The following is a 16,475-nucleotide window of genomic DNA, read 5'->3' as shown; positions in this document are numbered from 1 at the left end:
TTGCTTTAGGGCGTGGATGTCTGGGGCAGGACACATCCGTGTGTGTGGCCCATTGTACTCGGTGCACATCTGGAAAATCATTATTCCTGCTCACTTTAATATTATAAATGAGATTTGATTTTAAACCACGAAGATAGCTGGTGCTTGGGAAAAAAAAAACAACAACTATCAGTGCATCTCTTTTGTAGAGTGAAGAACTCTTTTGCAAAATGAATAATTACCCTCTGCTTAATCTATTTTGTATATTTCACTTGGCCGGTTCGGGTTCTGTGCAAATGGGGAACAACTGCATTATTAATCATCATGTGTCCTGAATAGAATAGCGTATATTTTATCCTTACCGCATCCTTGTGAATGGGACAGGACAGGACTTATGTTTCCCGTCTTCTGGGGAAGAAGGATGAGGCTCAGAGAGACGCAGGATCTTGCACAAGTTCTCCTATCAGCTAGTGGAGACACAGAGCCGAGGGGCCCACAGAATGACAACCACATAGCCTCATCTCTTGTACACCCCTGTAAACTCTGGTAGAGGCGAGGTCGGTGGGCAGGCAGAGCCACCATAGTGGGTCAGGCCAAAGTGACATGCAGGACAGCGCTGAGCTCCTCCTTCCTACTTGAGACAGTGCCGGGGAGCTGTAGCTCCGGAGTGAGGCAGAATGAGATTCGAATCCTGATCCTGTTACTTTTTTGTGGTGCAAATGGAAGGCCGATTGTTTAAACCCTGGGGGCTTCAGTTTCCTCATCTGTAGAGTCAGGGCATATCCCCTTGCTTCACAGAGTGGCTGGGTGGATTAAAGTTGAGAAGGCCGATCAAACACATCATGCGGCTCTTAGCCTTTCCCTCTTCCCAAATTACAGCTGAGGGGTCCAAGATAAGAGCTATGGGCACGAGAGAACGTGAAGGTAGCCAACTGCCTAATAATAATCATAGCAATAGCAGGCCGTGTTTATGGAGCCCATACTGGGGATAGAACATTGTGGACATTGTTCAGTGAGGGGGTGGGGGTGGACCTGACCAAGCTTGTTGTAGAACTGAGGAAAGCCAGAGACGCAAAATTGTGCAAAGTCATGGAGCCACTGGGTGATCAATGCAGAGCTCAGAGCCGGTCCTGACTCCATTGCCTGTCTTCTCTGCTTGAAACGCCCTCTCCCCATGCCCAGTGCATGGAGTCAGCATCTGGACAGGACGCTGTAGAGGGGATGTAGAGGCTTCCAGAAGTTTTTCCACACCTGTGGGATAAGGCTGTGTTCTTCAGGGCCTGCAAAGTCCTGTGGCTCTGTTGATCTGAGAAGCGGTAGGACCCAGGATTCCCCATAGTGCCGTGACCTTCCTTTGCCTCCACACTTTCCTCTGCCTGGGAAACTCCTGCACTCCCTTGCGAAAGAGGTGGTTCAGCCTGGGGACCGCAGCACTGTCTCTGATTCCAGGCCTGGCCTTGGCAACTCTTCTGTCTGTGACATCAGGCCAGTAACTTACTTAACCCCCGGGCCTCAGTCTCCTCATCTGTATAATGGGGTTGAAACTAGAACCTGCATCTTGGGTGGATTGTGAGGGTCGCATGAGTCAGTGTAAATAGGGAACTTCCCAAACCACGCAGCAGTTAGGCCTCTGGGTCCGCTCTTGTTATTATTATCTTCTCTCTTCGCTGGCATATCCCCGACCTTGGGGGCACAGTCGGATGCTCTTTCCTGTGATCCTGTGGCTCTCTGCGTGCACTCCAAGGCCTCCTCCAGCCCGGGCAGGGATGTATTTTCTTTCCTGCGACACCTGAGAGTCAGCTGCTTGTGGCAGAGAATCAGATGAATTTGCCTCAGTGCCGCAGTCACACCGGGATTGTATGAAGAATGAGAAATGGTCGGAAGAAGTAAGATCTGGACCAGACACGAGGCAAGAACCATGGGGGAGGACAGAGGGAGGAAAGGACTGACACAGCAGGAAGCTCAGGGAGGGGCTGCCGCCAAGAGGTGCAAGGTCACCAAGCCAGAGAAGAAGTATGGTGGGGTGCGGGTGCAGCCTTGGCAGTGCCAGCAGTGACCCCAACAGTAATGATAAGGACCCACACTGAATGCTATCTGCAGGGCTGGAGACATGGTAATCTTTTTTTTTTTTTTTTGCGGGAGGGAGAGAGTGCGCATGTGCAGGCGGGGGGCGGGCAGAAGGAGGGAGAGGCTCCCAAGCAGATCCACACTGAGCGCGGAGCCGGACACGGGGCTCTGCGTCACGACCCTGAGATCATGACCTGAACCGAACTCAAGAGTCCAAGGCTTAACCTGACTGAGCCCACCCAGGTGCCCTGGTAAGCGTGTGTAATATGTTACCTCCACCCCTTGTGGCAGTTTTGAAAGTGGGGGTTAAGATGTCTGCTTCCTGATGAGGAAACTGAGGCCCAGAGTAGTGCGGCAGCCTATGGAGGCCGCTTGGTCGGTGAGTGGTAAGCTGAGGGGCCAGCCCCAGATGGCGCTTCTTCCCGTGCTGATGCCGGCTTCCCTTTGGCTTGTTACCCTCCCCACCAACCCCTTCCAGGGTGACTTGAGAAGCATGGGTGATGCAGGCTGGGGTGGGGGCGGGGCAGTGGGGGGCACACACCACGCCCACCCCTGCCCTGGGCGGCCCTGCTCTTTGCATTCTGCTCAGGAATCCCATGATCCTTCCTGGTGGGGCGGGGGGCGGGGGCGCAGTCCGCCTCTGTGTCTGCCCCAGGCTGCCGGTGAGACTGCCTCAACCCCCACCATCCGCAGTCAGCCTAAGTTTTGAGAGTCTATTACCCATGTGCTTTTCTCCCAGACCCAAATTTATAGATAATTATGCACTCAGGGGTAGATGAGGCTAAGGAGAAAGGGGCTTCCTGAAGTGGGAGCCCTGGTGTGGCCTGGCTGCTGGCCTTCCGGAGCCCAGGCCTTTCCACGTGGGCTGTTACATGAGCTGAGTCAGAGCCAATTAGCCCCCAGGTGGCCTTGATTAAGGACTCTGATCTCCATCAGGCCTGATCACCAGCCTGTGCCACCAGAACCCGTTGGCCTCTATTTTTTTTTCTTCTTGCGCTCAGAGGCGTGATGATGAATGGCAATGAGGGGCCGGCAGCCCTATGCAGGCATCCAGATATCTCTCAAAGGCTTGGGGAAGAACAAGGCTGAAACCTGTCACTTCAGAATGTGAGGAAGAAAGGGACAGCAGAGGCGCCCTTGTGAGGTTGCCTGGATGTCATCCAGATCAACCTTCTCAGTGCACAGAGAGAGAGAGATGGAGTCCCAGGGAGGGTGGGGACTCACCCTAGGTCACACAACACCATTGGCTGAGCAGACTTCTAGAGAAGTCTTCCTCACTTTGTGAAGATCCCCATCATATCCCCTTGTTACTTCACTCCACTCATACTTTTCTGCCTCCCCAGCCTCTGGTCATCCGACTCCCAACCTTCCCTAATGTTCCTCCACTCCCCCTAAGTGCCTAGGGAAACACTAACTTCAAGAGACAAGACCAGAGCATGTTAGAAGAAGAGTCAAGGCCTAGGATTTGAACAAGGCTTGGAAGGGCGTTTGGGAATTCCTGAGTATTAGCTGGCCATTTTACAGATGGGAAGACTGCAGCCAAGCAAAGCAGAAAGATTTGCTCAAGGTTGCAGCGGCGTCTACATTGTAAAACGTATTCCCTGAGGATACTGCTGGCATTCAAAACTGCCCACATGAGCTCATTCCTCTTCTAAATACCATTTTGCCACTTAGTTTTCCCTTCACCTCCTACTCCCTCTCAACCCTGGTTTCTCCTCTGTTGAACATCTCTGTCTCCAGTTCTCAGGCTCAAGGAGTGGGATCAGGGCGAACCTACTACAAGCAGCAGACCTTGGTCAGCAGGTGGGTCTCAGATAGCCGGTTATTATCAGTAAACCCAAGATGTTAGGGAAGGAAAGGCCCAAGGCGGGGGGAGCAATTGATAAGGCTATGACCAGTCATGGAGAGCTTTGGATGTTAGACTAGGCCATGTGAACTTTATCGTGAGAGCACCTGGAGGCCACTGACAGTTTTGGGGACAGTCCACGGGTGTAGCTGCTCTTTGAAGAGGTGACTGTCCATCACTCAGATTGACGGGAAGACACTGAAAGCTTGCCATCAGTGATGAGACTTCTTCAACCATGCGCATGGACAGCGTTGAGGGCCTTCCCCAGGGCAGGGATGGTGGGAAAGATGGGAAGGGGTGGGTGTGAAGGACAGCACAGTGGTAGAATCAGGGAGATTCCGCTGCCATTCAGATGTCGAGGATGAGAATGAAGTCAGGTTGGTGATGTTTCTAAGGTTTTTATTTTGGGAAGAAAGTGAGAACATTATTCATAGAAGGGGGGGGATGCAGGTTGGCGATGCATCAGCTTTTGTGATACTAATGGTGCATAACAGACAACCACAGTGGGTTAGTGTCAACCACTACAAGTGTTTTTTTACCCTTTATTACACATCCTGGGTGGACCAGGCTAGCCAGGGCTCAGCTGCGCTTGTCTCTAAGCTCAGTCGGCCTCAGTTCTGTTCCACGTGGCCCTCATCCTCCTTGCAGTGGCCACCTACTTAGAGCCTGGTTTTCTCCTGGAAAGAAGAAGCAGGAATCCCAGTGAGCAAGCTCAGCCAAACAGCACATTTCAGATCTTGGCTCACATCATGTCTCCTGTCATCCCATTGACCAGAGCAAGTAACAGGCTAAGCCTGAATACAAGGGCCAGGAAAGAAATCTCACCATTCCCACCATTGGCCATGGCAGTGGTGATACTACTACTGCATACTACTGTAGGAAATGACTTGACATCAATAATTCATTCTATTACAGGGTGCATTTACCTTCACCCCAGTCTCCTATTCACATGCTTTTTTTTTCAACACTCTCTTTTAAAAAATATTTATTTGAGAGAGAGAAAGAGAGAGTATGAGCAGGGGAAGGGGAACAAAGGGAGAAGCTGATTCGCCATTGAGCAGAGAGCCCGATGTGGGGCTTTTTCCCAGGACCCTGGGATCATGACCTGAGCCAAAGGCAGATGTTTAACTGACTGAGCCACCCAGATACCCAATTTTCCACACTCTATTGAAGCACAGCCTCAGAGAGCCATCGCAAAGCTTGACGGATCTCAGAAGGAGCCTGGGCTTAGATATTCACAACCCTGGGCAGCTTACTCACCCTCTCCAGACCTCAGCTTCATGGTTTTCACAGTGGAACCAACATCATCATTCTCCCAGTATTATCATAGATACCAAAAGTGATTTGAGCAAGGTCAGCACAGAGTAGGTGCTCAATTAGAACGTATGATGCTTCCCCTGCAGCTCAGCCTTACTAGCAGGAAATCCACCTTCATTACGTAGGATTCAGTGTAATCCACACATAAACTATTTACATTTGAACAGGGGGTGTTTGGAAGAGTGATTTCTAATCTTTAGTTATAGTTGGGTTTTAGAAATCAGCCTGATGTGAATTTCGGTGTGAGTGAATCGGAGATTCCTCATCTTCCTAATGCTTATTGTCTAGCAACTGAGACTTGTCACACTACAGGCGGCCATCCTGGCTCTTGTCCTGGTGGTCACGGCTGTTGTTACGATGTTTGGGATGATGTGAGGGAGCACGCGTTTTGAAGACCTGACTCTGATCTTGGACAAATGACAAGTTGAGTCTGAGCTTTTGTTTCCTTATTTTACCATGAGGATGCTAGTACCTTCCTCCTGGTGCTGGTCATGGGTGTGACTTGTGAGATGACCCACAGTGACCTACGGCGGGTACCTTCCACCACTCTGACGTGAAGCAGGCTCCCAGTGATGTTGTGCTCAGCCCATGCCCCTTGCACTGCATGCCTGGCCCCGGGTTGAGCTCCAGGGCCAGAGCTGGCAGTGAAGAAGCCCACGGTGGACTGCTCAGAGTCAGAACAAGAACGGATGCCATGCACGCGTATTGCTCTGAGGGCCCAGGGAGATATCTTTCCAAGCTGCAGTGGCAAGAATAAATAGGAAAGTGAACAGCAGCCAGTGTCCCTGGCCTGTGATGATAAGTGATGACTGAGTCAGAAGCAAGTGAAAATGGAATCGTAAGAGGATGACAAGGTAGGAGGAGAGGAGCCGGACAGCAGGCAGGCTCGGGAAGAAGGCTTTGCACTTATCTAGCTGTCCTGGGCAGGTGATGAGCTCCTCTGAGCTGTGGCGGACAGAGGGGGCGGTACCCTCTGGCTGATACCCTCGTTCATGCTCCCGTGTCCTTCAGCAGGAGGAGTGAAGACAAAGGCGTCAGGTGTTGGCTGGTTCTGGGAATACCGTAACCGACCTCGGAGACGATTTCATTCAAGCTGCCCCAAATACACAGATCAAGACACTGAGACCCCCTTGGCTTTGCACAGGCCCTGCCTTGAAATTATGATCATCTTTCATCTAGAAAGCACTTTTTCTTTCCACTCAAAACAAGATGTTAAGTTGGCCTCTCCTATCCAGGAACGATAATTACAAAAACACAAACATTGATGATGTTTTTTGGCGAGAAGAAATGTGCCAGGGACTGTACTGCGGGTTTTTCAAAGACATCACTGATCTTTCTAGCAGATGGGTGATACCAGCGTTGTTACAGATTAGGAAACAGATGCAGACAGGTGAAGCCACAGGATCAAATTCATGCAAAATTTGAAGTGGCAAGATCCAGGATCTGAATCCAAAACAAGATGATTCCAGGGCCCACACTCTGAACTACTTTCCCATAATCTTATGTGATTGACATGGAGGCGATGTCCACTGTGAAGCGGTTTTGAAGAGTTCACACAAGCCACACTCAAGATCGCTCATAATTGAGGGATTTTGTTGTTTTTACCCAAGGGTTTCTGGAGTGAGGATGTATGTAACATAAAATGAGAACCGACTAATGGGACCTAGGAGACATGAAGAGTAAATATTTTAAAACCAGTGCAGCTCATCTGGAGCTGATAATACAGAGTTTCAGGACCGAGCACGATGAAAATCCACCTAACTGAATTCCCTATGGGAGCCACTTTAATGAAGAGATTAAACTCTTTTTTAAGGTCTCTATTATCAATCCCATCGAAATGTGTATTTTCAATCTGTTAAGGATGTCTCAGATTCATTATATTAAAAAATAATCCCTGTTTGTAAATGTCATAAATTCTCATTAAAGGAAAGTCAGAGATATCTGAGGGATACAAAGGGGGAAAAAAATCCTTGAAAATATTGCCAGGTATATTGAAGCATTGAGACCACCCATGCAGTGGGAAGAAGGCTACTGGAATGGCCAGTAGCCCTGGGTTCTAATCTTGGCTGTCCCTGAGGCTAGTCTAGTGATCTGGCCAAACATCTTCACTTTCTGAGCTTGTATTTTCCCTTCTGAACAATGCAGCTGAGAAGATGTGACCTCGATGACCTTTAAGAGCTGTCTCTGCTCTGATGTGAAATAGAATTCTATTTTAGACATTTCATCAACACTCATGCTTACACTTTCCATTTCCTTGGCAAATACCTGTCGTCGTTATAAGAAAGTTTCTTCTACTCTTCAGCAGAACTGTCATTATTCTAAATGAACTCAGCCTGAATTCATGAAAACTACAATGTTTTTATATATTCATTTGTTGGTTCATTCATTCACTCAGCAAGTGAGTTGTCTACCCTTCATCCAGCATTATACTTACTACTTGCATATGAGGATGATTATAAAAAGATGTCTGCAATCAGGAAGTTCCCAATTTGGTGGGGAGAATGGGCAAATTAAAAAAAAAAAAAGGGTTCTTCACCCCCATTGGCATAGACATTACTATTGTAAAATATACCCCCTCATTTATTGATGTACCAGACAGCACAGCAGGTACTGTGGCAGTCAGCAAGAAGGGTATAGTCCCCTCATTCAGAGAACTTCTGTAGTGACAGGAGTAAAGGAGCCTGGGTGATGGTAGTCAGCACGTGGAAACCATGCAAACTTGTGTCCCGGGAAAGCTATTCTTTGCTAGCCTGGCGGCTCTGGGTATGTAGAGGCAGGGCTGAGGAAAGGACTCCTCGAAGGAAGGGGTTAATCCTCAGGTCTGGCTATCAGAAGTTTGCATCTTGCAAGAAGGAAATGCTTGGTTGCAAATAGTGGTGAGTTTGCTGAGCCAGCAAAATAAGAAATGGGAGTCAATAACGCCAATAGCCGTGGCATTGATGGAAATCTTACTGGAGACACCCAGCCCAACTGCTAAGAGTGATCACAGCTAACTCTCCCACAGTGTCCGGAAAACAGAGTTGAGGGATGTAGAAAGGCTGATTCTCACTGGCACTCAGAATTGATGAACTTCTACTCCCAACATTCCATTTTGCAGATGGGGAAGTTAAGGCCCAGCAAGAAGGAGATTACTTACTCACTGTCTTTAGAGTTGAGTCCAGCATATATCAGACGGAGTTCTGTCTTGGAACAGAAGGGAAAGAGGAGAAATGTATTGCAGATCTACTCACTGGCTGCCTAAGCCACGAGCCTCACCCTTCAACTCTTCCATTTATTCTTAGAGTCAGCTCTGTGAGGTCGACATGACTAACATTTTCCATTCTGTTAATGAGAGAACTGAGACCCACGAAGGTGAAGTGACTTCCCCAAGACCACACGTCCATGGAGAGAGAAAGGGAGGATTGGAACACAGGCCCGTCTGTCTTCAACCCTCTTTTCCGCCTGCCTCACTTCCTCTTCTCCAGGCAGCCTTGAGGGCCTTCTGGGGTGGACGCGTCTCATTTCCAAAATACATATTTGTTATATAATGAGTGACAGTAATGAATGGTCTGTTCTGAGAGCTGAGAAACCTGCCTGGTAAGCAAGGAAGAAAGAAAGGCAGAAGACACCAGCACGCTTTCTTTGTACAGATTCCTCATTCTCAGTCTTATTCCCAGAGGAGGGGAAGAGGACAGTGGACCTGTGCCCTTTTCTGCAGTCACAGATTGGAGAACTAGGAACCCAAGCTGTGCCCTTGCCCTGAAGAGGAAAGCCTCTCCTTTCCCGTCCGGTCTTGCCCACTCCAGCCTGACTTCCTGTCCCCGGACCAGGGGCAACCATATACCTCTTCCATTATGAATCACGAGGTCTGCGGTTTTGGCAGATCATAAATCAGCCCTGAGAGCCTCGAGGACAAATGCCAGGACTTTTAATATTTAATATTAGACATATTCAAAGTGGTGAATATTTCATGATGGGGCTGTCCCATTTTAACACATCATGAGTGACTCCTACCCCCACCCCCTTTTTGGTAAATTATTCTCACCCAGATTTCAAGGATCTCAGCCCCCTTCCTCCATTCTCCTCATCTTGGGCAACAGTCAGCTCACCAGCTTGCACACACTTTTGTTGGAAGACTTGAACTTGTTTTTGGAGAGGAGAGTTACAGAGAGCATTCCTGTCGGAGAGCAGCCCCACTGATGCTCTCTTTACCAGGTATCCAGAGAAGAGGAAAGGTAGATCCCCCCTCTCTCTCTCCTTCCAGCAATCCTATTCTGAACATTTTCGGTGCTACCTCTGACCCATCCTTCACTCCTTCTGCTTTACCACCATTTCAGTTCAGCCAACATTTATCAATCCCAGGCTCTTTGCCAGATACTTGCTGATGCCGAGGTTACAAAGATTAAGCATCATCATAATGTATAAAACAAATTAGAGAGGGTTTTTTTTTTAACAGTCAGAATGCTTTGTATAAGGTCAAACACATAACATTTTTAGTGAATCAGTGAAAACATTAAGGTTTGTTGATGAATACAAACGTCTTGAAATCAGGAGTTATGGGTAATAGTTCTGTTGCCCTAATATCTATTCCCTGCTGTGTTTTGTTTTGGTAACCCAAGATTGAAAAAAAAAAAAGCCTCAATTTGCAAGATGGGTAGTTATAGAAAGCATGGGCTTGTAAGCTCTTCGATTCCAATGGCTCCTAGTCTATTGTATCTTCCTTGATGAAACAGAGATGATAAAAGAAGGTATTTTTGTGGGCTGGCTTGGTGGTGGTGGTTTTAAATGAGGTTTGCATAAAATGTATTTACCTGGCAAATGAACTGAATGTGACTATGCTCTCCCATGTCCTAAATTCTAGTATGTAACATATGAACGTTTAGCCTTCATTTTTTTTTTTTTTTTTTTACTATTAATGAGACTTAAAAATTTTTAGGGGGAATTAAAATCTAAAAGTTGCAAATTTCTTAACTCTCTCCCACGGAATTATACGTTTCCAGGAAGCATGGTTCAAAAACTCTCAGGTAAGGCCAATCAGAATTACTGTAGGTTTGAAGAGTTGCAGGCTCATCTGTGTGTGTGTGTGTGTGTGTGTGTGTGTACGCCCATGAGTGTATAAGCATGATCACCTGAAGACAAAAAAGAAGGCAGCCTGACATCAATAGTCTAGGAATTTATGAACCATCACAGATAGTTAATTATTCATTCAACTCACAATATTGAGCATCTACTCAGTTCTAGGCAGTGGGCTAAGGCAGGGCAGTTCCTACCAGCATCTCCTAAGCTGTGGACATGGTCTGTGGTCCATAATAGGTCCATCTTGTGACCTGTTCCACCAGCAAGCGTCCCAAGGTGAAATAGGTTTTGGGAAACCTCTTAGGTATCATTTTCATGAAGAATCACATACCACTGGCTCTACAAATAGTCTAGTGTTTCTCTCTCTATATATATATCTCTCTTTTTAAATAGAATCTATGTTTGGTAAGGCATCTGTCAACATTCCACAAATACAACTTAGGAAAAGCCATTAACAAATTGAACCTTATTCATCTCAACCTTGAGGAGTGTACAGTGAAGCAGGACTGATAATTGAAGAGGGTAGGACAGAGAGCTTTGGAAAACCCGTCCAGAATTCTGAACTCTGAAGATGTTCAAGGAAACTAGACATGGGCCGACCACCTGAAGTGAGCTTGGCCAAAGGGAGAAGACACTAAAGGCAGTGTGGGATACTAGCAAGCATTCTTGCAATCAGGCATATGAGATGGCCATAATAAAATGATGCCTGGATACATGAATGGATAGATGGATGGATGGACAGATGGATGAAGAAGGGAACAAGAGGGGAAAGGTGGGGGGAAGAGGAGGAAAGGAAAGCTAACAAGACATCAGTAACAACCAAACAAAATAAAATCTGGAAATGATAGATGAGAACAAACCGTCTAGAAGGGGAAATCAAAGATACCTTGGAGGAGGGGACATTTGATTTGGGGCTCATGGTTGAACATGAATTGTTCATTCAAGTGGAGAGAATTCAGTTGTCTGATTATACTCTTAGTGCGAATGTACTTTATGATAATTTAAATATTTGAAATTAGGACCTCCATTTGTGGCCACCAGGTCACTTCCTGTGCCCCTTCTTAACCTGTGAGGCCTGTCAGTGTCGTATCTCTGCATCCTCAGCGTGGGCCCCAGAACCCGGCAAGGGTCCGGACTTGCTGAATGAATCCATGGCCAGATGAACAAATGGAATGAACTAGGAACCTCCGTGGTGGGTCAGCCAGAACAGGCTCTTCCCCTGGGGCTTTTCTCAAACCAGGCAGCCCACTGAGAAAACAAGGAAGCCAGGGGAGAATGCTGTTTGGGGCAGGTAGTAATTCACACACCCCTTTCTCTTCTTGCCTGCAGGAGAGTGCAGCTGTCACGAAGGCTACGCCCCCGACCCGGTGCACAGACACCTGTGTGTGCGCAGCGACTGGGGGCAGAGTGAAGGGTGAGTAGCAAAGGACGTTGCAGCGGGATCAGTGGAGGGCCATCCCCACTCCTCGGCTCTGTGACTCCAGGCCACGCAACGGGGGCAGTGGAGGGCTGTCCCCACTCCTCGGCTCTGTGACTCCAGGCCACAAAACTGCTCCAGAAAGAGAACTTTTCTCTACAAGTGGTGTTCTTGTAAGGCTTGATGGGCAATGAACCCTATTTTCCACTGAATCACAATTTAGTAGTAAAGGTACACGATCGATGACTATTGTAGAGAACAAAGTCTCAAATTGAACTCCCCCTCCCAGACCGTAGGTAATCAACGGACACTTTCTTCACTGGACTGATGCAGAAAGAAAATGGGGTTTTTGTCCATAAATTCCAAAAACAGACAAGTGGTCTTTAAAAGACTGAGTCCTTCTGTGAGATGGAGACATTCTCTTATAAAGAGTTTTGCCCAGTACGTGAGTGTGAACAACAGGAGTTTAAACCACATGGGTCCACTTACGTGCAGATTTTTTCCCCCAGTAAATACAGTACAGGACTGTAAATGTATTTTCTTTATGATTTTTCCTAACATTTTCTCTTACCTAGCCTACTTTATTATAACAATAAAGAATATAATATATATAACCTATGAAATATGTGTTAATCAACTGATTATGTTATCAGTAAGGCCTCCAGCCAACAGTAGGCTATTAGTGGGGGGCCTGGCTGGCTCAGTCGGTAGAGCACATGACTCTTGGTCTCAAGGTCATAGGCAAGAGTGCGGAGCTTACTTAACAACAACAACAACAAAATAAAACAGTAGGCTATTCATAGTTAGGGTTTGGGGGAATCAAAAGTGATAGGTAGATTTTTGACCGTGTGGGAAGTCAGAGCTCCCAAGCCCAGTGCTGTTTAAGGGTCAAATGCAATTACTTCTGTGAAATTTGGTTGTCTGTAAAGCTACGTTTGAGCAGTGCCCCTCTGTGAATCCCATCTGACTCATATCATCTCCTGTTCCCTTTTCTTTCCCTCCTATTCTTCCTGAAGACCTTGGCCTTACACTACACTGGAGAGGGGCTATGACCTAGTAACAGGAGAACAAGCCCCTGAAAAGATTCTCAGGTGAGTTGACAGTCTTGTTGGGACATGCTGCTGGGGAGTGGAGGAGGGTCTGGGGAGCCATAGCCATGCATCCTTAGTCAGTGGTGCCTGTGAGCTTTAGGCTGTGCTGAGTGCAGAGGAACTCTCATTGGGTGTGAATGGACCATCATGGCCCGGGTTGCTATGGGAATCGAATTCCCATTTGTCTGGCATCTAGACTTATGGACTCAGATATTTGAACAGGGGAAGACATGGCTGATTATCCAGTCCAGTGCTTTAAAAATATTCTCCAGCCATAGAATTTCTTCCCGCCACCTCCACGGAATGGTGTGTGAAACCTCAGTACTTCAGCTGATAAAGACATACAGCGGATTAAGTGGCAGAACTGGGAATCAGATTTTGGTTCAAATGGATTCAGAGTCCGTGCTCTTCACCTTTGTGCAGACTGTGCCGGCTGACTTAGCAGTCACTTATAGAGCCCCTGTTGGCTCTGAGCATTGCTTGGGAAAGCGAAGCTGAAATGGCCGCTGGCTTCACAGAGCCCACAGTTTATTGGGAGTCGGGACAGGTGGTCAGGAAAAGAAAACCAGCAGTGCAATGCAATGCATGGGCTGAACGATTAATCGGTTTAAGAGATGACCATCCAGGTGTGGGCCAGGTTGGCCAAAATTGCACCTGAGAGAAGGCAGGGGACTCAGTTGGGTGGGGAGGTTAGAAGTGGCCCTAGAAGGGTGGGAGAGGGGCCCCTATATGCTGTTTTTCTCTCTGCTTCCCAGGGAGTTCCCCAATGGAAACTCTTACATTGCAGGTCTACTTTCAGCTTGGGCCAAGGACTCTGGCTTCCTGTCAGCAAAAGCTTCGTGGTTCCTCCTGTGGAGCTGTCCATCAACCCGCTGGCCAGCTGCAAGACAGATGTGCTCGTCACGGAAGACCCTGCGGATGTCAGGTAGGGAAGTCATCCCCTGGGTCCTATATCGAGGACTCTTGGGTGCACTGGAAGCCTCTCTGTTTCAGCATCATGGGGACTCAGGCAAAGAAGTAGTCCTCGTATTCTTGAAGTAGGCACCTGCTTAGCAGGTGATGTGAAGAACTGTCCCCTGTAGGTTCACCCTCCAAAAAATGTGCTCCATTGGTGGGCCTCAGTGCCTTATATTTCAACATTATTGCATTCCTTCTGGGTTTATATAAAATATGAGCAAGGCTAACACATTATCTGGCTCATCCTGGGATTATTAATGATTATGTCTTATAAAAGAACATTACTTAATAGTATACTGGAGAATCATGAAGGTGAAACATTAGAGTATGAGATGCTTTCTATTATGACTCTGGTACTGGGAGCAGACTTTGGGCTAATCCATAGGTTCTTGATGTCAGGGTCAAATTTATTTGTTCTTTATTCATGAAGGGATGGAGACTACATCTTTTCTTACACGTTTTGCACCTTGTAGTTAACTTCATTATAGACTTACTCTACTGTGTTGTAATTAGTTGCTTACATATTATTCTGTCCCATTATGTGGTGAATCTCTCAAGGTCAAAGCAAATAACTTACTTAGATTTCTAATCTCCAGTTCCAAGTACATATTGGACAACTACTAGATGTTTATTGATTTAATTAAGCCAGTGGTCTTAGATCTGATCCCATCGCTATTCTGGAGCTTTCTAGTGGAGGTGTTTTTGGGTGCCCTCTCTTCCAGTTTGATTAGGGGAAACATTCCAAAAATTTTGATGTTATCAAAAATGGACTCTGATTTTCCTTTTTTTTTTTTTTTGAGTGAGAGAGAGAGAATGCATAAAAGGAGGTCAGGGTATGTGTAGGGGCAGAGGGAGAGAGAGAATCTTAAGCAGACTCCATGCCCAACATGGAGCCTGATACAGGGCTTGAACTCATGACCTTAAGGTCATGACATGAGCCAAAATCAATAGTCAGACGCTTAACTGACTGAGCCATCCAAGCACCCCTCCAATTTTCCTTTTAAAATTGGCTTATAGGGACACCTGGGTGGCTCAGTTGGTTAAGCAGCTGCCTTTGGCTCAGGTCATGATCCCAGCGTCCTGGGATCGAGTGCCACACCAGGCTCCTTGCTCAGCAGGGAGCCTGCTTCTCCCTCTGACTCTGCCTGCCACTCTGTCTACCTGTGCTCGCTCTCACTCTCTCTCTCTGACAAATAAATAAAAAAATCTTAAAATTAAAAAAAAATCTTATAAAAAAAATTGGCTTATAAACAGCCCCTCATTTGGAACTGAGAATCATGCCTTACCACACTACTTCTTGCAATTGTGCTCCGCTGGCTTTGGGCCATTCTGAATCAGGATGTTATCAGTATGTCTGTGGCATCTTGATAGGAAGCTGTCAAACCCAACACCTTGGGTTGTGTTTGGATTAGTCTCTGCTTTGCAATCTGTTTATCCCCACCTTCTCAACTGTTCATGGACAGATGAACCTAGCATGATTTTTCAGGTTGTTGATATTTCCCAAAAGAGGTAGTTTTAAAAAAGATAGTTTGTTAAGGGGTAGTGCTTAGGAAATGAAGTGATAATTATTAAGAACTAAGGTGGTTTTACCACACACATTTTCATGGCAAATTACTGTTATTTCTATTTTGGATAGTGAGGCTTCAGTAAAGCATGGGCTGTGGTTTATCTGCATTGCATATTTTCAAAGATGGAGCAAAGACCATCTGGTTGAGGAACTACTCTCAAGGAGACCCAGTGACCTTGATTGAGGTCTCCCCTAGCTCTCTTCTGAGTTCTGTACTGTTGACGTTGAATTTGTAGTTTCCGTGAAGCTACAAATATTAGACTGGCTGATGATAACACTCCCTCTGGAGTTGAATGGGTCTGGCTTAGAATTCCATCTCTACCATGTATGGACTGGCCAAATCCAACTTGCTAACTTTCCATTTTCTTAACAACATGCGGATATTAATAGTGCCTTTTTCACATAGTGTAACAATAATAATAACCCCTAGCCATTAATTATTTACTACCTGCCAAACATTTTGCTAACATTATCCATGATATTCTTATAACAACCCCTTAGGGTGCTGTGATGTGATTATTATTTTAATCCAGATTAAAAAAAAATCTGAGGCATAAGGGCAATGCCTTCACCAGTAAGTGATAAAGCCAAGGTTCAACTCATCACCTCTTCAGCTCTAGAACCCATGTTCTTAACTATTTTATTGAAACATCTCCCAAGAATTGTAATGATTGAATAACTTAAGATACATAAACACTGGTATATAATGTTTTCCCTTGGCATTATGCCAAGGTTCACTGAATTGAATTCCAACTACAGTAGAGTTCAGGCAGAAACTGGTGATGGTGGGGAAGGCAGATTCGGGGAGGTTTATGCTATGAAGGTCTGTAGAGAATGACCATAATCCACAGCATGACTCAGCTGCTTTTTCTGATTCAATCTGAATTATACCGAATGGCAAGCCAGGCAAAATAGGGCCCAGAATATTCATTTGTAGTGACTGTAAAACATCTTTGGAAATGTAAAAAAAAAAAAAAAAAAAAAAAAATTGAAAAAAGTGTTTAGTACTAGCATGCATTTCCGAGAGAGTATTTTATGTCTTCGGAAGGAATATAGCAGTAAGTTGAAAGAGTTAAGAGCTTCAAGGGGCACGAGCCAGTAGCAACAAGATGCTTCTTCTCAACTCCTGCTAAGAACGTTGTGCCTGGTTACATGGAGCACACCCTCGCACCAACTTGG

The 16,475-nt window shown here is 46.4% G+C and overlaps 1 protein-coding gene across 3 annotated transcripts in view; it reads left to right on the top strand.

The window, feature by feature from the left end:
* ASTN2 (astrotactin 2) overlaps positions 1–16,475 on the top strand; it is an 855,422-nt gene that overhangs the window by 398,029 nt on the left and 440,918 nt on the right. For 2 of the 3 annotated variants that reach the window (XM_082697137.1, XM_082697136.1), the window contains 3 exons: positions 11,594–11,678; positions 12,698–12,772; positions 13,560–13,697. In XM_082697137.1, the coding sequence (XP_082553263.1) occupies positions 11,594–11,678; positions 12,698–12,772; positions 13,560–13,697 (298 nt within the window). The remainder of the gene's footprint in view (positions 1–11,593; positions 11,679–12,697; positions 12,773–13,559; positions 13,698–16,475) is intronic. The other variant, XM_082697135.1, reaches the window with a different exon arrangement.

Source organism: Mustela nivalis (genome assembly GCF_964662115.1).
Source record: "Mustela nivalis genome assembly, chromosome: 13".
In the NCBI taxonomy this organism is placed as follows: Eukaryota; Metazoa; Chordata; class Mammalia; order Carnivora; family Mustelidae; genus Mustela; species Mustela nivalis.
The sequence above is the reverse complement of the archived record's forward strand: the minus strand, read 5'-3'. Positions and strand labels throughout refer to the sequence as shown.